This window comes from Callithrix jacchus, chromosome 16 (assembly GCF_049354715.1).
Source record: "Callithrix jacchus isolate 240 chromosome 16, calJac240_pri, whole genome shotgun sequence".
Classification (NCBI taxonomy): domain Eukaryota; kingdom Metazoa; phylum Chordata; class Mammalia; order Primates; family Cebidae; genus Callithrix; species Callithrix jacchus.
The window spans coordinates 4,128,451-4,153,524 of NC_133517.1; the positions used below are offsets into that span (position 1 = coordinate 4,128,451).

Genomic DNA, 25,074 nt, shown 5'->3' on the forward strand with positions numbered 1-25,074 from the left:
TTGACCTCGTGATCCACCCGCCTCGGCCTCCCAAAGTGCTGGCATTACAGGCTTGAGCAGCCACGCCCAGCCTAGATTTTTTTTATTAGAATGAGTACTCCTATAAAACAACTTTCAAAACACTACTCAAGGAAATCTGTGCTCATTTTTCTAACTTCATGTTCATAAAAAGTTTATACTTAGGTAGTTTTAATTGGATATCAGGGCAACTACTGCTGCCTTACCCTTAAACATGTCTTAAGTTTTGTTAAAGTTTTTTTTTTTCCTTTATATATAGAGGAGACTTATATTCGCATATAATTTGGGCTTTTTCACTTAATTCGTGTTTCCTTCACTATTTCAGCTTTACTCTTAAAACTTTTCCATGGCACCAGCACATCGAATGATATTAATATTTAAATTGGCCTGGGTTGTAAGTGGGTCAAAGCTCAATTTGCCCAGTAAACTGTTAACATCATGGTCTCTTTATTCACTAATTTTTGAGTGATGGTCTTAGAAGAAGATTCTATATTAGTATAGATATTTAGATACTAAAACTCTGCTAAGTCTAAATATGATTAAGCATTACACTCAGGTATTAATCTTTTTAAAAATGCTTCCAGTGAAAAACAATTTATTACTAAATGGTGTATGTTGCCTGGCATTTTTATGTTAATTGTTGCAGATCGACCAAGTAAAAATGTACAAAGTCAGTGGAGAAGTTCAGAATGCCTGGAAGGGTGGACTGGCTAAGATCACTTAGTGAGGGATCCCTACTGTGACTCAGTGAGCACCCCAGCCTCCAAGTCACCTGTCCTTCAATGCTAGCCAGTTGCTTTTTATGCTTCTCTGGTGACTCCAAAGGCACAAACCTAGGTTTCATATCATTCTTTCTCCTGGCCTCATGTCAGCTGTTATGGATGATCAGGATGCAATGTGAGGTCAGAGCTTCATGTCAGCTGTTATATGTACAGTCATTCATGACATGAAGTCAGTTCTTCATGTCAGCTGTTGGAGGTGGTCAGCACGTGACATGGGGTCAGCTGGGTGACAGTACAAGGTGGGGAGAGCTTAAGCTGCAAATCAGAATCAGACCGCTTAGATTTGAATCCTAATTTCCCAACTGGCTAATTCATTACCTGGAGGGAAGTTTTGTAGTCTCTGTCTTACTGTGTTTATCTTCAAAGTGGAGATAATAGTGGTAACAACTGGTAAGATCATAGCAACAAACAAGGAAGTTCTTAGAATACAGCCCAGCTAAATAACTCCACACTATTTCCAATATACCTAAAAGGCTAATGGTAATTTTACATTTACGAAAATGGACTAATCAGACGCATGGCTTGGTAGCTGTAAGTGAAAAGAATCAAATAATGTATTCTCAAAAAGTAGTAATATACTCAAATGATGGGCAAAACGTTTTGTACCATGGAATTTTTAGGGAGGACATTCTTAGGAGCATTACTGTACCTATTTAATAGGAACTTTCATAATACCTGCTGTACTAAGTGCTGGGCTTACGCCCTTTGCAACGTCTTTGAAATACAAAGCTATCACTGTGTTCATATTTAATGGGAAAAAAGAAGGTGTTTTAGTTTTTGTTTTTGTTTTTTTTGAGACAGGCTCTCACTCTATCATTTAGGAGTGCAGTGGCACCATCAAAGCTCACTGCAGCCCCCACCCGCAGGGCTCAAGTGATCCCCCTGCTTAGCCTCCCAAGTAGCTGGGCTTACAGGTGCCTGCCACCATGCCCAGCTGATTTCTGTATTTGTAGTAAAGATGGGGTTTCACCATGTTGGGCAGGCTGGTCTTGAACTCTTAACCTCAGGTGATTCACCTGGCTCAGCCTCCCAAAATGCTGGGATTACAGGCCTAAGCCAAGAAGGTTTATTTAAGAAGCATTTTATTATATTTATAATTTTTCTTCATGAGGGTACATGAGGAAGCAATAATACTGCATGGAAGACTTGGATAAACAAACCAGGTTTCTGTGGCCAGGCCACAGATGGCCACAGAGATTGAAAGTGGCCCAGGACCCAGCCAGCTGCCCAAAGCAAGGTTGGCAATGACTGAAACTCCTTCCCAGAAGCCCAGTGCACACACGCACTCCTAAGTTCTATAGCAAACAATTTACCCAAGTCACCCAGCCAGAAAGGGCACCCCCAGGACTCACTCAGACTGACACCTCTTTCATAGCAGAGCCCACAGACCTCCTGCCACACATTTAACATTCAACACTGATCATCAGAGGTGAAACGTTGGAAAAATAATCTGAATTTTTTTACTTGATTACTTCACACTGGTTATACAGCTTCAGGTACATTATTTAAAGATGCTGTCTCATCTTTCATAAAAGACAATAATTCCTCTCAAATTTTATGTTTCATCAATAAATGGGATAGAAAATGTCAAAGATTTTTAAAGACAGGGGTAATGAGATGTTGAGGACTGACTAATCACCAATACATGAGTATGGTAGGTTTTACAAAGTGTATCAATACACTTCATAGATTGGCAGGTATGGAAACATACGGGGCCTTTGACATTCTTTCTTGTGGCATCTTGACTTGATGCCTTTATCCACCAAAGGTATAATTATGTCACTTTCTTATGTGTCTTCTTATAAGAAGTATATAATAGGTCCCACTTCAGTTATCTGACTAAACAGAGTTGATGTATTTCATACTGTAGACTTGTTATTTACAGTGAAACTCAGGTGATCCTTTAAAGAATTTTTCTCCTTACTTATTTGTGTAAATAGAATATAAATTTACTTTCTAATCATTTTTTGGAAAAATAGATTTATTTTATTTTATATTCCATAAAATATGAAATCACTTTTGTGCTTTTGAGAAACATGACTATTTTTCAGGAGCTCTACTCTGTCAAAAATATTGTTTCCTAAAATATTAATAATATGATTGGAAAAAACAACATTTATGGTCCTTGCCCTTTTCCTGAAACTTTACACATGCCACACAATAACCTCAAGAACAACACTCTCTTACCAAAACAGACTGTACACAGGGCAAACTGCCGACCCAGATTTTATTAAGGATTTCATGGCATAGGATGTATTAAATAAAAGCGTACAGTCTGGTTGGCTGAGTATCTAAATCAGAGTCTTTGGTAAGCACAAAACAAATCCTTCTACTCCATCTCTAGAGAGAAGAAATTCAGTGAATCTGGGCTGGGGCTTAGGATGCAAAGCCTTGTATGACAAAAGAAGTGACTCTCATTTACCCTAAAATTAGTGATGTCGGGAATCCTTAGAAGGACTAGATTTTTATGTAGGATGATGGAATGTTGCTAATATAGTATAAGCCTCTATTTCCCCTTAGACTTAAAATGCTGCCCTAAAATACAGTAAGTTGGGAGGCCGAGGTGGGTGGATCACCAGGTCAAGACATGGAGACCATCCTGGTCAACATGGTGAAACCCCGTCTCTACTAAAAATACAAAAAATTAGCCGGGCATGGTGGCGCCCGCCTGTAATCCCAGCTACTCAGGAGGCTGTGGCAGGAGAATTGCCTGAACCCAGGAGGCTGAGGTTGTGGTGAGCCGAGATCGCAGCATTGCACTCCAGCCTGGGTAACAGGAGCAAATCTCCATCTCAAAAAATATATATATATACAGTTAGAAAATGTTAGAAAACTAGAAGAATACCTACTTATGCAAAATTTGCTTCAGGTCAAGCTATAGACTTTGAAATGGGAGATTGTAAGCCAAGGATAGAACTGGGAATTTAGACACATAAGAGAACCAATCAAATGTTTCTTTTAAGCCAACTGTGTATAATGTGCACATTATATTTGGAAATATAATGGAAAGAAAACTTCCCTCACGATGCGCTCTTCCTTCCGAGTGCCCACTGTCTGTTGTTACTTCATGTCTTTGACCTCTCCTAATTTTGCATATCTCTGATTAGAGACGTTCTCCACTCACCATTCTTCCATCAAAGCTTATTCAAGGTACAGAAGGAATAGCACGGGCTAGGCCTGGCTGTGTGAGCCTGTATGGTCTGGTTACCATGTGGGTTAGTGCTCCCATGTGGGCAACAAAGCACACAGTGGTTTGCAGTCTCTCAACTTAGCTTGATTTCAGTTTAGTCAGATGTTCAAAGTCTCTACAGCTCTTTATCTCTGCTATTAGAATGCTGCACTCATTCTTCTTTTTCTGCTTATATTACAGTTAATTTTATGCATTTGTTTACAGATCCGGATCTTAAACTTTTTGTGTTAAAATCATAATTAACTGCTCTCCAAAGTATAATAACTAGTGGGGTATTTCCACAGAGTAAGTTCTCAACAAAAATGCATTTAATTGATATGCATTGAGATGTTTGTCTTTATTTTGAATATACTTTATTTTGCTTTCATATGTTTCTATTATTATCCTCTATGGCATCATGATAAATGCTTTTAATTTCCTTACACTGAAATATCTTCAGCAATGTCTAAAGGAATGTTCAATCCTAATGCTAAAATGAGAATCCGAAGTGCCTCTGTAGATGGGAAGACAAAGCTCTAGTAAGAAGAATGTATGACAGTTGCTTTCTGAAAATTTTATAAAACTGGGTTTATTTGGGATCGGTCGTATTATAGAATTGGAGTGGTTTTCTTGTTGTAATTATAGCTTTGTAAGGAAGGGCATTACTCTATACATGTTTTTCTGTACGTCAATGGAATGGGTTAAAAACAAACCAGAATGATTTCTACCCTTAGATCTGCCACTCTGGATCTTCTGCTCCTCATTATTTTACAGAAGTTCATGAGTATAAGGCAAGACATAGAACAAAACAGCTCCTAACAGCTACCTCCCACTCTGAAGGAATTGGCTCCTGTTTCTGTCTTAGGAGCAGAGTTGAGATGGAGATTCTTGTGTGAGGGACATGCAGAGGGGGCACTCTCAGGAGAAACCCCTGAGGACTGACAGAAGCAGGGCACGTGATACCTAACACCCTGGAGAGCTCTGACTCCCGGGCAAAGGGGATCCAGACAAGAGGGATGAACTGTAAATGGGCACAGCCAACACCTCTAGCAACTGAGGGCGGAGGCACCAGAGCAGTGAAGGAAAATGTGAGAGCATGGAAGTTATCAAAGGCATCTGGGATGGGAGGGAAGGTGAGAAAAGCAGTTTCAAAAGCAAGAGGCAAAAATTTGGTTGGAGACTGTAAGGAGTCTGTAGAATTGAGAAGGGAGCCAATGAAAATATATATAAATTTTTATTTATATATAACATATATACATACATTTTTATTTATGTATAATATATATAATTTTTTATTTATATATATTATATACATATTTTTAATTTATATATATTATATATAAATATATTTATATATTTTTATTTATATATATTATATTTATATATTTTAATTTATATATATTATATAATATATATATAAAATTATATATAAATTTTTATTTATATATATTATATACATAAATTTTTATTTATATATATTATATATACATGAATTTTTATTTATATAAATATATACTTAGATTATATTTTTAAATATTCGTTTTTTCATTGGGAATCCTGTATATTTCCTCTCGAATTTCCTCCAATCATGCTGTATTGTGGTTTTAAATATCATTTATTATGTGGTAATTGTTTCTCTGGCAAAAAAAAAAAGTTTAAAAGATGGCCAAATGAAATATGTCCAGCTGAGGTTGGTTTTAGAAAGTATCCTTACATTTGTACAGACAACCTTTGGTCTTGGCAAATTTCCTTTTATCATGGAAAATAGTCGACAACTTCATGGTCTAAGGTACTCAGCTGAGGAATAATACCGGGGCAATCAGGTACGGTGAAGGTCATTCAGGGCTGAAGATGTGTCAAAGGATTGCTTTGAAGTAAAATGCCGCTATTTGGACAAAAATTTCAAATGCGGGATGAATCACACGAGTTGGGAGAAGAAGCTGCATGATGTATGTACCGTAATATGTGAAACAGAACAGTAAAATTCTGCTTAAGGTCAGCTCTGCTTCTCTTCACATTTGTGAGCATGAAAGATAATTGTTAGATCTGCCTATAACCAGAGAAAATTATTTCTTTAAGAATGTGTGAGTGTTTTGAAGAATGAAAAACAAGAAACTTCAAACATGTTTATAGGATATTAAATCAATTTACTCAAGATCCAAGTAGGAAATAAAAATTAAAATTTTATCAAATGTCTATAAAACAAAGAGTAATTTTATCTTTTATTAAATACATGTATAATTAAATGTTCATTACATGTTAAGATAATGTGTGAATCAGATTTTCTCACTTTGCAGAAATTACTTAGTGTGCATAAAGGTGACTAAAAAATCCTAACAAATGGCAAATTAAATAGTTACTTTTAGTTAAGTAATTTCAAAAGAAAGTGATTAAACCAATGTCAAAGCATTTTGAACCTGAAATCACATATAATGTGCAGTGTCCTAAAAGGATTGTATGATATTATACATCCCCAGTGACATCCGCTATTTAATTATATCTATTGCTTAAAAAAAAAAAAAAAAAAAAAAAACTTAATCCACACAGACTGGAGAGGGAAAAAATGTGGCACAAAAAAAAAAAAAACAGACCTATTTATTTTTCATGTCTTGCTTATAATAGTACTTAAATGGTGATGCAATCAGGGATTTCCTATCTATCAGATAAATCGGATTCAATAGCAGTTTTTAGAAACTGTATGTTCTCTCCTTATTAATCTGAGCTATGCCTGGGTCATCTTACTGTATTGTTGGGATGATAGTTGAGATGTAAGCCGCTGTCACAGAGAGGAGAGGAGGTGCCACTGCTCTGGTCACTTGGCGCACCTGCAGGAGACAGAATTAAACACCCCACTGGTGAGAATGCCGTACCCTTCTGAACTGCTGCCTTCCATGAAAGTTTCAAGGACACTCAATAATATCAAGTAAAGCAGATACTACAATAAAATTTTATTTCAGTTACACTAAAGCCAGCGTTTTGCAAGTAAGCCAAGCGACCACAAATATCTGGACACTAAAAAACACTTAATCTGTTTTGGATTTCAGAAACATTAAGGCGTAGCTAAGGAAAATGTACAGCCTTATAAAAGTATCATTTTGTTTAATTATCTAAGGTGGCCTGCTTTTAGAAACCATACTTAGAATAATGCAAGATTTTGGTTATCTACAAAGTTCTCTTTAATGTCATATTTCAACCAACTGGGAAATCCTATCCTTAGAAACCATAATTTTCCTAATGCAAAAATGTTTGCATGTTCTCTGTTTTTATAGGTGCTCTTAGTTTGTATTCAAGTATTCATTAAAATTATCCAACTTTGTGTAATTGCAATGAAAAAACTTCCTAATATATATATTTAAAAGTAATATATATGTATATTATATATATAATAGATATATATTGAGATAGAGTCTTGCTCTGTTGCCAGGCTTGAGTGCAATGGCGCAATCTTGGCTCACTGTAACCTCCACTTTCCAGGTTCAAGGAATTCTCCTGCCTCAGCCTCCTGAGTAGCTGGGATTAAAGGTGCAGGACATCACGCTCAGTATGGTCTTGATCTCTTGACATTGTGATCCACCTGCCTCAGTCTCCCAAAGTGCTGGGATTACTGGCATCAGCCATCTTGCCCAGCCTTACTGTTTGTTTTTAAAAGATGAGTAATGTCTTAAAAATTTGTCATTTTCGAAGATTTCCCAATTTAGTAACTTATTAGAGTCAGAATTAGTATACACAGTTCCTGACTTTTGATTATTTGGCATTTCTAAAGACATTTTTTAAAGTTACTAATGTTTATAAATATTTCCTATAAACATAATTGACTCTCAATATTTGAAATATTATACTTGAATTCAAACAGCATAGGTCATAGGGAGCACGACTTACATAATAGTGAATATGCTAAAAAATGATTTTGTTCTTATTTTTTATTACTCTAAAATTCTGTAATTTTCCTGAAACTAAGAAACGGAACACAGGCTTTCTTGCTAAACTGATCTGGAAATAGTTTGTGTAATCTTTAAACTGTAAGAAATATCACACTATGTTTTAATTTTTTTTCTGTGAAGTTTATTTGCATTTTGTGTTCTAAAACAACATTTTAATGTATATACATATTACTTTAAAGCATGTACATTTGGAACTGAACAAAATAAAATACAACATATCAGACTCTGTGAATGAATCTTAAGTAGTCATTTGAATGAAATTTAATATTTAAATATATACACAAAAAGAATGTAGGTGTAAACTCAATGATCTTAACAAGAATGGAGGAGCAAAAAAATACATAAATAAAACCTGAAAAAAAATTAAATAAAGCATCTGACTGGATTGGGAAAATGTGGCACATATACACCATGGAATATTATGCAGCAATCAGAAATGATGAGTTCATGTCGTTTGTAGGGACATGGATGAATCTGGAGAACATCATTCTCAGCAAACTGACACAAGAACAGAAAATGAAACACCGCATATTCTCACTCATAGGCGGGTGATGAAAAATGAGAACACATGGACACAGAGAGGGGAGTACTAAACACTGGGGTCTATTGGGGGGAAAAGGGGAGGGCCAGTGGGAGGTGGAGGAGGGGAGGGATAGCCTGGGGAGAAATGCCAAATGTGGGTGAAGGGGTGAAAGCAAACAGAACACACTGCCATGTGTGTACCTATGCAACTGTATTGCATGCTCTGCACATGTACCCCAAAACCTAAAATGCAATAAAAAAATAAGAAAAAAAAATTAAATAAAGAATTAAATAAAAAAAATAAAAAATAAACCAAAGTGAAAAAATACATAAATAAAACATGAAAAAAATTAAATAGAAAAGAGAATGTAATGAAGAAAATTTAATAAGACAAATATCAGATCTTTGGAGAAACTAATAAATTGAATAAACCCATAGCAAGAAAAATGATAGTTTGGAAAAAGATAACGGAAACACAAGTTATCAATATCATGAATGAAAGTGGGGTCATTACTGAGAGCTGACAGATGTTAAAAGGAATAATGAAAGGACATGATAAATAACTTCATGAAAGAAACTGGCAGCTTAAAGTGAACAATTATAGTTTTAAAACACCTAACCAAAACTTACAAAAGAAGGAAGAGACTATGAAAGGCGTCCTATATTCATTGCAAAGATTAAATTCAGAGAAAAGAAAAATTGTAATTCTAGGCATGTGTTCAACCATTTAAGAAGGAGACGCTATCACCGCTAAGCTGATTCTTTCAGAAAATACAGGAGTTAGGACTCTGTAACTACTATGAAGACATAATAAACTTGATATCAAAACCCCACTAAACATCAGAAGAAAAGTATAAGTGATGTCCCATATGGACAACATACAAGAAAAATATACGTAAACAGTCTATTAGCAAACCGAACCTAGTAATATATGAAAAATATATCCCTTCATGACCACATAAGTGGTATTTATTCTAGAAAAGCAAGCTTGGTTTTACATCCAAAATCCATTTTCAAACATTTACCATATCAACAGGCTAAAGAACAAAAGCATAAACATAATATTTCAATGTATGTAGAAAAATATTTGAGACAATTCACTATCAACTTTTTTTTTTAGTAATGCCTTAAAGATTAGTCATTTTCTAAGATTTCCCAATTTAGTAACTTATTAGAGTCAGAATTAGTATACACAGTTCCTGACTTTTGATTACTTGGCATTTCTAAAGACATTTTCAAAAGTTACTAATGTTTATAAATATTACCTCTAAACATAAATATTACTTGTTACCCAGTCTGGAATGCAATGGCGTGATCTCAGCTCACCACAACCTCCACCTCCTGGGTTCAAGCAATTCTCCTGCCTCAGCCTCCCGAGTAGCTGGGTCTATAGGCGCGTGCCACCATGCCCAGCTAATTTTTTGTATTTTTAGTAGAGATGGGGTTTCACCATGTTGACCAGGATGGTCTCGATCTCTTGACCTCGTGATCCACCCGCCTCACCCTCCCAAAGTGTGGGGATTACAGGTGTGAGCCACCGCGCCCAGCTCAACTTTTGTTTTTTTTTAAAAAAAGCAAATTAAAAACTTTAGAATTCTAGGAATAGATGTGCTCCTCTACGTGATAAAGAACATTTTTAAATACCTATATCCAATATCCTAATTAATCACAAAAAACAATTATTTCCCCCTAGTATCAATAGAAAGAAAGGAATGTCTACTCTTAACATGTTGTTCAAAATAAAATGGAGGTTTTAACCACTGTAACAGGCAAGTCAAAAGAATTTTAAAAATGTAGATTGGAAAGGAATAAGCAAACCTTATTCACAGATAACAATTGTATATGTATAGAACCTTTAGGAATGCACAAAAGTCCTTCAAGAACTAATAATTTTATTATGCTATGTTATAATATGTTAATTTATAAAATTAAATTGTATTTTATGTGCTGGTCATAAACACCTGGATAATGAAATTCTAAAATCTCACAATAAATTTAAACCTAAAATGCATATAAATACATTTAATGAAACATATGCAGTAATTCCAAACTAAAAACACTAATACATTGCTGAAAAATAAATAAATAAATGAAAAAGTGTATCATGTTCATCAACTAAGACTTAAGGGGTTTATCTCCAAATTGTTTATAAATTTAACTTAGTTCCATTCAAAATTCCAGTACACTTTTTATACAAATTGGCATGCTATTTCTAAAATATATGCAGCAATTCAATAGATCTAGAAGAGCCAAACAATCTTCAATAATTGCAAAATCTGTCTGGGCATGGTGGGTCATGCCTGTAATCCCATCACTTTGGGAGGCCAAGGCAAGCAGATCACCTGAGGTCGGGAGTTCAAGACTAGCCTGACCAACATGGAGAAATTCTCTTTCTACTAAAAATACAAAAATTAGCTGGGTGTGGTAGTGCATGACTGTAATCCCAGCTACTTGGGACACTGATGCAGGAGGATAGTTTAAACCTGGGAGGCAGAGGTTGCAGTGAGCCAAGATTATGCCATTGCACTCCAGCCTGTGAGCAACAAGAGCAAAACTCAGTCTCAAAAAAAAAAAAAAAAAAAAATTGCAAAGTTGAAGGACCTATTTATTCTAGGTCACTTTAAGGTATGTTACAATAATAAACAATGTGATTTTCATTTATAAAAATGAACATGTACATTAGTAGAAATAATAAAGTATCCCAAAATAGATCCAAACATGTATGATCAAATAATTACCATATATATATATATACATATATCAAATACACATATACACACACCCAAATTGACTCTTAACTAAGATGCACAAAAATATAAAATATATTATAAACTTAAACATTAAAGCTAAAGCAACAAAGCATGTAGAGGAAAATAAGAAAAAATATCTTTGCTACCTTGGGGTAGGCAAGTACGTCTTAGACAGGATACAAAAACAGTAAAAGAAAATAAAGCATTTTTTTTATTTTCCTGCTAACAAAGACAACCTCAAGTGAAAAATGTAGTTATGCAAAAATTAAGAAAAAGTTTTTATAACTTATATCAATGGCAAAAGGCTTATATACAGAATATTTTTTAAAAGTTACGTACTGTCATAGTTAAAAGAGCAACCTGGGAAAAGAGGAAGTTATGAGTTTTGCTGCAGCAGATTTAAACATCAACGGAGCTCCCAGCACAGCACTTGAGCTCTGATAAGGGACAGACTGTGCCCTCAAGGGGCTCCCAGACCACAGTATATCCAAAGAGGAACCTCATAAAGGAGAGCTCTGGATGACATAGGGCAGATACTCTTGCAGGATGAAGATAACAGAAGAAGAAACTGGCAGCAACCCTTACTGTTCCTCAGCCCCCTCAGGTGACTCCCAGGCAAGCAGGGTCTGGAGTGAGTCTCCAATAGTCCTGCATCAGAGGGGCCTGACTGTTAGAAGGAAAAGTAAAAAACAGAAAGAAATAGCTTCAACATCAACAAAAAGGATGTCCACTCAGAGACCCCATCCGAAAGTCACCAACTTCAAAGACCACAGGGATAAATCCACTAAGATGGGAAGAAACCAGTGCGAAAAGGATGAAAACACGAAAAACCAGAATGCCTCTTTTCCTCCAAGGAATCACAACCCCTCTCAAGCAAGAGAATAAAGCTGGATGGAGAATAAATCTGATGAATTGACAGAAGCAGGCTTCAGAATCTGGGTAATAACAAACTTCTCTGAGCTAAAAGAATATGTTCTAACCAAATGCAAAGAAACTAAAAACCTTGAAAAAAAGTTACACAAAATGCTAACTAGAATAACTAGCTTAGAGAAGAACATAAACGACTTGTTGGAGCTGAAAAACACAACACAAGAACTTCACGAAGCATACACAAGTTCCAATAGTCAAATCAACCAAGCAGAAGAAAGGATATCAGAGAGTGAAGATCAACTCAATAAAATAAAATGAGAAGGCAAGATTAGGGAAAACATAGTGAAAAGAAATGAACAAAGCCTCCAAGACATATGGGATCATGTGAAGAGACCTAATCTACATTTGACAGGTGTATGTGATGCAGAGAATGAATCCAAGCTGGAAAACACTCTTCAGGATATTATCCAGGAGAACGTCCACAACCTAGCAAGGCAGGCCAACATTCAAGTCCAGGAAATAGAGAACACCATAAAGATGTCCCTCAAGAAGAGCAACCCCAAGGCACATAGTTGTCAGATTCATCAAGGTTGAAATGAAGGAAAAAATGCTAAGGGCAGCCAGAGAGAAAGGTCAAGTTACCCACAAAGGGAAGCCCTTCAGACTCACAGTGGATCTCTTGGTGAAACCCTACAAACAGAAGACAGTGGGGGCCAATATTCAACACCCTTTAAAGAATAGAACTTTAGACCTAGAATTTCATATCCAGCCAAACTAAGCTTCATAAGCAAAGAAGAAATAAAATCCTTTATGGACAAGCAATTGCTGAGAAATGTTTGTCACCACCAGGCCTGCCTTACAAGAGCTCCTGAAAGAAGCACTAAACATAGAAAGGAATAAGCAGTATCAGCCATTCCAAAAATGTACCAAATGGTAAAGACCATTGACATAATGAAGGAAGTCTGTCAACTAAAGGGCAAAACAACCAGCTAGCATCAAAATGGCAGGATCAAATTCACTCATAACAATATCAACCTTAAATATAAATGGGCTAAATGCCACAGTCAAGAGACATGGACTGGCAAATTGGATCAAGACCCATCAGTGTTCTGTATTGAGGAAACCCTTCTCATGTGCAAGGACACACATGGGCTCAAAATAAAGGAATGGAAGAAGATTTACCAAGCAAATGGAGAGCAAAAAAAAAAAAAAAAAAAAGCAGGAGTTGCACTCCTAGTCTCTGATAAAGTAAACTTTAAAACCAACAAAGATCAACAGAGACAAAGAAGGGCACTACATAATGGTAAAAGGATCAATGCAACAAGAAGAGCTAACGAACCTAAATATATATGCACCCAATACAGGAGCACCCAGATACATAAAGCAAGTTCCTAATGACCTAAAAAGAGACTTGATTGTCTCTTTTTAATCTCACTGTCTCACTGTCAGTAAGATTGTCTCACTGTCAATAAGATCAATGAGACAGAAAGTTAACAAGGATATCCAGGACTTGAATTCAGATTTGGACCAAGTGGACTTAATAGACATCTACAGAACTCTCCACCCCAAATCCACAGAATATACATTCTTCTCAGCACCACATAGCACTTTCTTTAAAATTAACCCCATAATTGGAAGTAAATCACTCCTCAGCAGATGCAAAAGAATGGAAATCATAACAAACAGTCTCTCAGACCACAGTGCAATCAAAATAGAACTCAGTATTAAGAAACCAACTCAGAACCACACAACATGGAAACTGAACAACTGGCTCCAGAATTTCGACTGGAGAAACAATGAAATGAAGACAGAAATAAAGATGTTCTTCAAAACCAACAAGAACAAAGACCCAGCATGCCACAATCTCTGGGACCCATATAAAGCAGTGTCTACAGGGAAATTTATAGCAATAAATACACAAATGAGAAGCCAGAAAATATCTAAAATCGACACCCTATTAAGAAAATTGAAAGAGATAGAGGAGAAAAATCAAAAAATCTCAAAAGCTAGCAGAAGACAAGAAATAACTAAGATTAAAGCAGAACTGAAGGAGACAGAGACACAAAAAACCCTTCAAAAAATCAATAAATCCAGGAGCTGGTTTTTTGAAAAGGTCAACAAAATAGACAACTAGCCAGATTAATTAAAAAAAAAGAGAAAAACAAACAGATGCAATAAAACATGATAAAATGGATATCATGACTGATTCCCCAGAAATACAGCTATCATCAGAGATTACTACAAACAACTCTATGCACATAAACCAGTAAACCTGGAAGAAATGGATAAATTACTCAATATTTACACTCTCCCAAGACTAAACCAGGAAGATGTTAAATCCCTGAATAGACCAACAACAAGGACTGAAGTTGAAACATCAATTGATAGCCTACCAACCAAAAAATTCCAGGTCCAGATGGGTTCACAGCCGAATTCTACCAGATGCACAAAGTACAGCTGGTACCATTCCTTCTGAAACTATTCCAAACACTACAAAACGAGGCAATCCTTCCCAAATCATTTTATGAGAGGAGCATCATCCTGATAGCAAAACCTGGCAAAGACTCAACAAAAAAATAAAACTTCAGGCCAATGTCCATGATGATCATAGATGCAAAAATCTTCAATAAAATACTGGTAAACCGAGTGCAACAGCACATCAAAAAGCTTACCCACCATGATCAAGTTTGCTTCCTCCTGGGGATGCAAGGCTGGTTCAACATATGCAAGTCTATAAACATAATCCACCACATAAACAGAACAAAAGACAAAAACCACATGATTATCTCAATAGACACAGAGACGGCCTTTGACAAAATTCAACAGCCCTTTATGCTAAAAACTCTCAATAAACTAGGTATGGATGGAATGTATCTCAAAATAATAAAAGCTATTAATGACAAATCCACAGCCAATCATACTGAATGGGCAAAAACTGGAAGCATTCCCTTTGAAATCTGGCACTAGACAAGGATGCCCTCTCTCACCACTCCTATTCAATGTAGTACTGGAATTTCTAGCCAGAGCAATCAGGCAAGAAAAAGAAATAAAGTGTATTCAATTCAGAAAAGAAGAAGTCAAATTGTCTCTATTTGCAGATGACATGATTGTGTATTTAGAAGATCCCATCATCTCAGCCCAAATTCTTGTGAAACTGATAGGCAATTTCAGCAAAGTCTCAGGTAAAAATTCAATGTGCAGAATTCACAAACATTCCTATACACGAATAACAGACTAACAGAGATCCAAAACAAGACTGAACTCCCATTCACAATTGCTACAAGAAGACTAAAATACATAGGAATACAACTAACAAAGGAGGTAAAGGACCTTTTCAAGGAGAACTACAAACCACTGCTCAATGAAATAAGAGAGGACACAAACAGATGGAAAAACATTCCATGCTCATGGTTAGGAAGTATTGTGAAGATGGCCTTTATAGGTTCAGTGCTATCCCCATCAAGCTATCAATGACCTTCCTCACAGAAATTAAACCACCTTAAACTTCATATGGAGCCAAAAGAGAGCCTGCATAGCCAAGACAATCCTAAGCAAAAAGAACACAAGTGGAGACATCAGGCTACCTGACTTCAAACTATACTACAAGGCTATAATAATCAAAACAGCATGGTACTGGTACCAAATCAGAGATATAGACCAATGGAACAGAACAGAGGCCTTGGAGGCAATGCCACACATATACAACCATCTGATCTTTGACAAACTAGAGAAAAACAAGCAATGGGAAAAGGATTCCCTGTTTAATAAATGGTGTTCAGAAAACTGGCTAGCCATGTGCCGAAAGCAGAAAATGAACCACTTCCTGACACCTTACACTAAAATTAACTTCAATGAATTAAAGACTTAAACATAAGACCTAATACCATACAAATCCTAGCAGAAAATTTAGGCAAAACCATTCAGGACACAGGCAAGGACTTCATGACCAAAACGCCAAAAGCATTGGCGATAAAAGCCAAAATAGACAAATGGAACCTAATCAAACTCCACAGCTTCTGCACAGCAAAAGAAACAGTCACTAGAGTGAATCAGCAACCAACAGAATGGGAAAAAATTTTTTGCAATCTACCTGTCTGACAAAGAGCTAATATCCAGAATATAAAAAGAACTAAAACAGATTTACAAGAAAAAAACAAACAAGCCCATTCAAAAGTGGGCAAAGGATATGAACAGACACTTTACAAAAGAAGACATACATGAGGCCAACAAACATATGAAAAAATGCTCATAATCACTGGTCATTAGAGAAATATAAATCAAAACTACATTGAAATACCATCTCACGCCAGGTAGAATGGTGATCATTAAAAAATCTGTAGACATGTGGAGAAATAGGAACACTTTTACACTGTTGGTGGGAGTGTAAATTAGTTCAACCATTGTGGAAGACAGTGTGGAGATTCCTCAAAGAACTAGAAATAGAAATTTCATTTGACCCAGTAATGAGATATATAAAATCCCAATACTGGGTGTATATCCAAAGGATTATAACTTGTTCTATTTTAAGGACACATGCACAGGAATGTTCATTTTGGCACTGTTTACAATAGCAAAGACTTGGAACCAACCCAAATGCCCATTCATGATAGACTGGACAGGGAAAATGTGGCACATATACACCATGGAATACTATGCAGCCATCAGAAACGATAATTTCATGAGCTTTCTAGGAACATGGATGAACCTGGAAACCATCATTCTCAGCAAACTGACACAAAAACAGAAAATCAAACACCGCATGTTCTCACTCATAGGTGGGTGTTGAACAATGAGAACACATGCACACAGGGAGGGGAGCATCACGCATTGGGGTCTGTTGGGGAAAATAAGGGAGGGACAGCAGGGGGCAGGGAGTTGGAGAGAGATAGCATGGGGAGAATTGCCAGATATAGGTGATGGGGAGGAAGGCAGCACATCACACTGCCATGTGTGTACCTATGCAACAATCTTACATGTTCTTCACATCTACTCCAAAACCTAAAATGCAATTTAAAAAAAAGTTAAAAGACAAAAACAAAAAAAAAAAAAAAAAAAAAAAACGATGAGTTCGTGTCCTTTTTAGGGACTTAGATGAAACAGCTTGTGCTCACTTTGTGTCTCTGCATGACATTTTTGCAACTCCCACAATATTTCAAACTCTTTCACTATTATATGTGTTATGGTGATCTGTGGTCAGTGACCATTGATGTTAATTATTTTGGAGCTTTACAAACCATGCTACATAAGCAAGGAACTTAATGGATAAATGTTGCATGTGTTTTGACAGATCAACTGGCCAGCTATTCCCCATCTCTCTCCCTCTCTTTTGGCCTCCATATTCTCTAGGAAACAATAATATTGAAACTAGAACATTAAATAAACCTACAATGCCCTCTAAGTGTTCAAATAAAAGAAAGAGTTGCACGTTTCTCACTTCAAATCACAAGCTAGAAAAGAATAAGCCTAGTGAAGAAGGCATGTTGAAAGCCGAGATAAGCCAAAATCTTAGCCTCTTTGGCCAGTTAGCCAAGTTATGAGCGTGAAGGAAATATGTTTGAAGGAAGTTGAAAGGGTTACTCTAGTGAACACATGCGTGTTTAAGCAAAACAATCTTACTGCTGATATGGAAACGTTTTAGTCTGGATAGTAGATCAAACCAGCCACAGCCATCGCTTCAGCGAAGTCTTTACCCAGAGCAAGATGCTAACTCTCTCCAATTCTATAAAGGCTGAGAAGTGAGGAAGGTAGAGAAAAAAAAGTTTGAAGATAGCAAATGTCGCTTTATGGGACTCAAGAAAAGACATTGTCATCATATATAAATGACAAGTTGAAGAAACGAGTGCGGTTGCAGAAGCTTTAGTAAATTCTCTAGAAGGTATAACTAGGACTATGATCAATGATGCGTCTGGCTTCACTGCAAAACAGAGTTTTGATGTATCTATTAAAAAGCCTCATATTAGAAGATGGTGTCTTAGACTTTCATAGGGAGAAGGAAGTCAATGTCTGCCTTCAAAGCTTCAGTGAACTCTCTTGTTAGGGGCTAATGCAGCTGCTGACTATCAAGTGAATCCCATATTTTTATTTACCATTCTGAAAATTCTAGGGCCCTGATAGATCTCTTAATAACTACAGTAAATCTACTCTGCCTGTATTCTAGAAATGGAGCAACAAAACCTAGATGGCAGTGTGTCTGCTTACAGCAAGGTTTACTGAATATTTAAGCCCACTTTTGAGACCTACTGCTCAGAAACACGCACGCATGCACACACACACACACACACACACACACACCTCAAAGCCCACACCAACATCAATTCCTTTTCAGCAATTACTGCTTCTTGATAATGCACTTGGTCACTCAAGAGTACTGATGAAGGTGGACAAGATTAATGGTTTTTTCACGAGTGCTGACACAAAATCCACTCTGATGCTTATGAATCAAAAAGAAATTTCAATTTTCCAGTCATATTATTTAAGAAATATATTAAATAAAGGGATAGCTGCTACAGATGGTAATTACTCTGATGGATCTGGGTAAAGTCAGTTGAAAACCTCCTGGAAATAATTTGCCATTGTAGATACTATTAAGACTATTCATGATTAATATTGATGGGAACGAGCAGGTCAAAATATTAACATTAAGAGACATTTGGAAGAGGTCGATGCCAACTCTCATGCATGACTTTGAGGAGTTCAAGACTCCTCAAAGTGAAGGCAGGAAGCGTCGATGCGATGGCAATGGTTGGAGGACTACAGTCAGAAGTAGACCTGGAGATGTGGCTAAATTGTTCCAATCTCATATAAGGTTCCTTAAGATGGAATCTATTATTATTGTGGAAGATGCCATGAACATTGTTAAAATGACAACAAAGAATTTGGATTATTTCAAGAACTTAGTTGAGAAAACGGTTGCATTGTTTAAGAAGATTGACTAATTTTATTTTATTTTATTTATTTATTTATTTATTTATTTATTTATTTATTTATTTATTTATTTATTTATTTTTGAGACAGAGTTTCGCTCTTGTTACCCAGGCTGGAGTGCAATGGTGCTATCTCCGCTCACTGCAACCTCTGCCTCCTGGGTTCAGGCAATTCTCCTGCCTCAGCCTCCTGAGTAGCTGGGATTACAGGCACGCGCCACCATGCCCAGCTAATTTTTTGTATTTTTAGTAGAGACGGGGTTTCACCATGTTGACCTGGATGGTCTCAATCTCTTGACCTTGTGATCCACCTGCCTCGGCCTCCCAAAGTGCTGGGATTACAGGCTTGAGCCACCGTGCCGGGCCCTGACTAATTTTAAAAGAAGTTGTATTATGGGTAAAATCCCCCAAGAAGATTTCATGTTACAGAGAAATCTTTCATAAAAGAGAGTTAATGGACGTGACAAACTTCACTGTTGTCTATTTTAAGCAACCACCACTCTGTTCAGTCAGCAACCATCAATACGGAGACTAACAAAAAGGTTGCAAGTCAGTCAAGGCTCAGACGATTCTTAGCATGTTTTAGCATAAAGTAATTTTAATTAAGATATGCGTATTTTTATACATAATGACTCTATGAAACATGTGATAGGCTGTAACATAAGAATAAGCATAACATTTACATGTACTGAGAAGCCAAATACTTTGTGCATTTTGCTTTATTGCCATTTTTCCTTTATTTTCCTGGACTGGAGCTGAACCTGCAATATCGCCAATATATCCTTATGTATTCTGTCAACCACAAACTATTTTTAGACTTATGACAAAAACAGTCTGAGATTGAAATTGCAGAGAAAGATATTTCATGCAAATGATGAAGGGGAGCAAAGTGGCCATATTTATTCTAGACAAAACAGACTTTAAAAAGACTTCACAAAGAAAGACATTTTATAACGGTAAAACTGTCAATTCATCATGAAGATATAACAATTATTAAAATATATATGCATGTAACAGCCAAACACTCAAATGTATGAAGCAAACATGGACAGATTAAAGGGATAGACAGTGACAACAATAATAGTAGGACATTTAAGTCCTCGACTTCTAACAATTTATAGAACAGCTACACAGAAGAAAATGACAAAATGGAGGATTTGGGTGACACTAAAGTCTAATTTGGCTTAAGCATATACAGAACACTCCACTCAACAATAAGATACACATTATTCTCACATGTACACAAAATATTCTCTCTAATAGTTTACATGTGAGGTCACAAAACAAGTCTTAGTGAATTTAGGAAAATTGAAATCACAGCAAATACCTTTTCTGATACAATGGTATTAATCTAGATATCAATAGCAGAGAGCAAACTGGAAAATAAACTAATGAGTGGAAATTAAAAAATGAACTTCTGAAGAACCAATCAGTAAAAAAGAAATCACAAGGGAATTAAACATATTTTAAACAATGTCCAACAAATCAAAATGAAACACAACATACAAAAACTCATGGGATACAGAAAAGCATTATGCAGAGACAAAATTTTATCAGTAAACATTTGTATTTTAAAGAAGTGCATTACAAAATAATTTAAAAACTTTGGATCGGCTGGGCGCGGTGGCTCAAGCCTGTAATCCCAGCACATTGGGAGGCCAAGGCAGGTGGATCATGAGGTCAAGAGATGGAGGCCATCCTGGCCAATATGATGAAATCCCGTCTCTACTAAAAATACAAAAATTAGCTGGGCATGGTGGCACGTGCCTGTAATCCCAGCTACTCAGGAGGCTGAGGCAGGAGAATTGCTTCAACCTGGGAGGCAGAGGTTGCAGTGAGCCGAGATTGTGCCATTGCACTCCAGCTTGGCGCCTGATGACAGAGTGAGACTCTGTTTCCAAAATAAATAAATAAATAAATAAATAAAAACCTCGGATCTACAATTTTACTCTTCAAAAAATTAGACAAAGAAACAAACTAAACCCAAGGTAGTAGAAGAGAGCAATTAGATAGATTAGAACAGAAATAAATGGGAAAGAAAACAGAAAAACTCCATGGAACATTCACTAGGCAAACAGTTGATTTATGGAAAAGATCAAAACGTTGACAAAACCTGGGCTAGGCTAAAAAAAAGTAGAAAACATAAAAAAAAAATTAGAAATGAAAGAGTAGACATTACAACTCATGCCACAGATTCAGAAAAGATTGTTAGAAACTAATATGGAAAATTATGTGGCAACAAACTGGATAATCTAGAAAAAAAGAGATAACTTTCTAGAAATATGCAACATACCAATAATCAATTATGAAGAAATAAAAAAATACAGACACACACATAACTAGTAAGGTGATTGAATCATTAATAAATTACTCGCAAAGAAGAGCCCAGAACCGGAAGGTTTTATTGTAGAACTTCACCAAGCATTTAAAGAATTAGCACTGATCCTTCTCATATTCTTTCAAAAAAATTTGATGAGGAGGGAGCCGTTTCCAACTTGAGGTAAGCATTATACAGATATCAAAACCAGACAAAATACTACAAAAATAGAAGTACAAACCAATACTCCTGATAAATATTAATGCAAAAGTCCTCCAAAAGATAATAAAAAACTGAATTCAACAACAAATTTAAAAGATTATACACCATGGTCAAGTGTGATTTATTCCTGAAATGCAAGAATGGTTCAACATTAAAAAAAATAATAATCTATCCATGTAATTAACATACCACACAAACAGAATGGAGAAAAAAATTCCACATATCACCTCAATTGATGAAGAAAAAGGCATTTGCCAAAATGAATACATTTTCACAATTTAAAACATAATAAAATTTACAAACGAGGAATAGAAGGAAATTACCCAGGCACAATATAAAAAGCCCAGCTAACATTACAGTGAATGATGAAAAACTGAAAGCTTTTCCTCTAAGGTCTGGAATAAGGCAAGGATCTCCACTCTTAAGTCTTGTATTTGACATAAAATCAGAAGTCCTAGCCAGAAGCAATTAAGCAAGACTAAGAAATAAAATTTGCCCAAATCCAAAAGAATTAAAATTATTTTTGCTTGCTGATATAAGCTTAGATGTAGAAAACTCTAAAATTTAAACACACACAAAAATATTAGAATTAATAAAAAATTTAAGGAAGCTGCAGAATAAACAACACACAAAAGTCAATTACATTAATTCTATTCATTAATAATAAAAAATAAAAATTTTATTTATAATTTATAATAGAATCAAAAATAATTATTAGGAATAATAAAAACCAAAAAGTTAAAAGTCGTGTACACTGAAAACTACAAAACAGCCTTGAGAAATTAAAGATGAAACAAATAAATGGAAAGATACCCCATGTTGATGTACTGGAAAAATTCATATTGTTAAAATGACCATACTAAGCAATGTGATGTATAGGCTCAATGAATCCCTATTAAATCACAATGGTATTATTTTACAGAAATAGAAAAGCTATGCTGAAATTCATATGGAGCCTCAAAGAATTCTGAATAGTCAAAAAAAATTCCTGAAAAATAATAACAGAACTGGGGCTTTACACTTTCTGACCTCAAGATATATTACAAAGATACAGTAATCAAAACAATGTCCTGTTGGAATTAACTCAGACACACAGAAGAATGGAACAGAATAACCCTGAAATTAATTCTCAAATGTAATCAAATTATGTTAACGAACATGTTAAGTCTTCTTTTCTATTACTTATATTGGTAAAACTGGATATCCTCATGCAAAAGAATGTTGGGCACTTATACTATGTACAAAAAATTGACTCAAAACAAATTAAATAACTAAACATTAGGCTTGAAACTGTAAAAAATCCTAGAAGAAAACTTAGATTAAAATCTTTATGGCATTGCATTTGGCAATTATTTCCTGGATATCACACCAAAACCACAGGCATTGGGGCAAAATAGACATGGCTACAGAAGAATTAAAAATTTTATAAAATAAATAAAATGACCAACAGAGTGAAACAGCAACCTTTGAAATAGAAGAAAATATTTTCGAGCTGTATGTCTGATAATAAGGTAATATCCAGAATATTTAAAGAATTCTTACAACTCAACAACAACAAAGCAAATAACCAGATTTAAAACTGGGCAGAAGACTGGAATAGACATGTCTTCAAAGAAGATATGCAAATGGCCATCATATATATGAAGAGATGCTCAACATCACTGATTATCAGGGCAATTCAAGTCAAAACCACAGTGAGTTATCACTTGACAAACATTAGAATAGCCACTATCAAAACCAAAACAAAACAAAGCAAAAAACAGAAAATAAGAAGTGTTGGTGAGCATATGGGGAAACTGGAAGCTTTGCTGCTGTTACTTAAGAGTGTAAAAGGATGCAGCTACTATGGAAAATAGTATGATCATTCCTCAAAAAATTAAAAATAGAATTACCATATGATGCAGCAATACTGCTTCTGGGAATATATCGAAAGTAACTGAAAGTGGAGTTGTGAATGATATTTGTACACTCGTGTTCACTGCAGCATTAGTTACAGTAACCATGATGTGGAACCAGCCTAAATGCTCACTGATCTGATTGATGGATGAATAGAGAGAATAAAGATATGTTACACAATAATGTGCATAGACTTAAGGCGACTCTTCTGAACACTTAAAATGGTACAGATGGTAAATTTTATGTTGTGTTATTTACCACAATAAAAAATATGATCACTTGGGAAATAAATCTGGCATTTTGTATATTTTAATTAATTTATTTATTTTTGAGATGAAGTCTCATTCTGTCACTCAGGCTGGAGTACACTGGCATGATCTCAGATCACTGCATCCTCCACCTACCAGGCTCAAGCCATCCTCCCACCTCAGCCTCCCAACAAGTTGAAATCACAAGCACATGCCACCATGCCCAGCAAATTGTTTTTGTAGAGATGGAGTTTTGTCATGTTGTTCAGTTTAGTCTTAAACTCCTGAGCACAGGTTTGTTGGCCTCACAAAATGCTGGGATTACAGGCATAAGCTGCTGCACCCCTCCAAATTTGGCAACTTATTAAGAAGTTAATTATACATCTATCTAGTTACTCAGCAATTCCATTCTTAGGTATTTATTGTAGTAAAATAAAATTACGAAACTTCCAAAAGCCTTGTACAAGAAGCTTCCAGTGATGAGATTGCTGAGTTGAATGGTATATACCCAAAATACATAAGTCATTCTATAATAAAGACACATGCATATGGGCATTTATTGCAACACTATTCACAATAGCAAAGACATTGAATCAACCTAAATGCCCATCAACGATATACTGGCTAACAAAGATATTATACAAATACACCATGGATTACAATGCCATCACAAAAAAAAAAAAGAACGAGATCATGTTCATTGCAGGGACATGGATGGAGGGAGCTGGAGGCCATTATCCTTAGCCAACTAAAACAAGAACAGAAAACCAAATACTTCACATTCTCACTTAGAAGTGAAAGCTCCGAGGGGGGCAAATCACAAGGTCAAGAGATCGAGACCATCCTGGCCAACATGGTGAAACCCTGTCTCTACTAAAAATACAAAAATTAGCTGGGCTGGGTGGCATGCACCTGTAGCCCCAGCTACTTGGGAGGCTGAGGCAGGAGAATTGCTTAAACCTGGGAGGCAGAGGTTGCAGTGAGCCGAGATCGCATCACTGCACTCCAGCCTGGTGCCTGGTGACAGAGCAAGACTCTGTCTCAAAAAAAAAGGTGGTGGGGGGAGCTGAATGATGAGAACACATGGACGAATAGAGGGGAACCAAACACACTGGTGCCTTTCAGAGAGTGTAGGGTGGTAGGAGGGGTAGGATCAGGAAAAACAACTAGTGGGTACTAAGCTTAGTATCTGATTTGTGTACAAGGAACCCCAATGACACAAGATTACCTGTGTAACAAGCCGGCACTTTTTCCTCAGAACTTAAAAAACAAATTTAAAAAAAAGAATGTTGGCTGGGCAGTGGCTCACGCCTGTAATCCCAGCACTTTGGGAGGCTGAGGTGGCCAGATCACAACAGGGTCAGGAGTTCGAGACCAGCCTGGCCAACATGGTGAAACCCCATCTCTACAAAAAAT

General features: G+C 36.0%; 1 protein-coding gene across 7 annotated transcripts in view; it reads right to left on the reverse strand.

The window, feature by feature from the left end:
• The window catches only part of SNTG1 (syntrophin gamma 1), a 924,527-nt gene that overhangs the window by 306,564 nt on the left and 592,889 nt on the right, over positions 1-25,074 (reverse strand). For all 7 annotated transcript variants that reach the window (XM_017965333.4, XM_035276805.3, XM_054246489.2 and 4 more), the window contains one exon: positions 6,712-6,794. In XM_017965333.4, the coding sequence (XP_017820822.2) occupies positions 6,712-6,794 (83 nt within the window). The remainder of the gene's footprint in view (positions 1-6,711; positions 6,795-25,074) is intronic.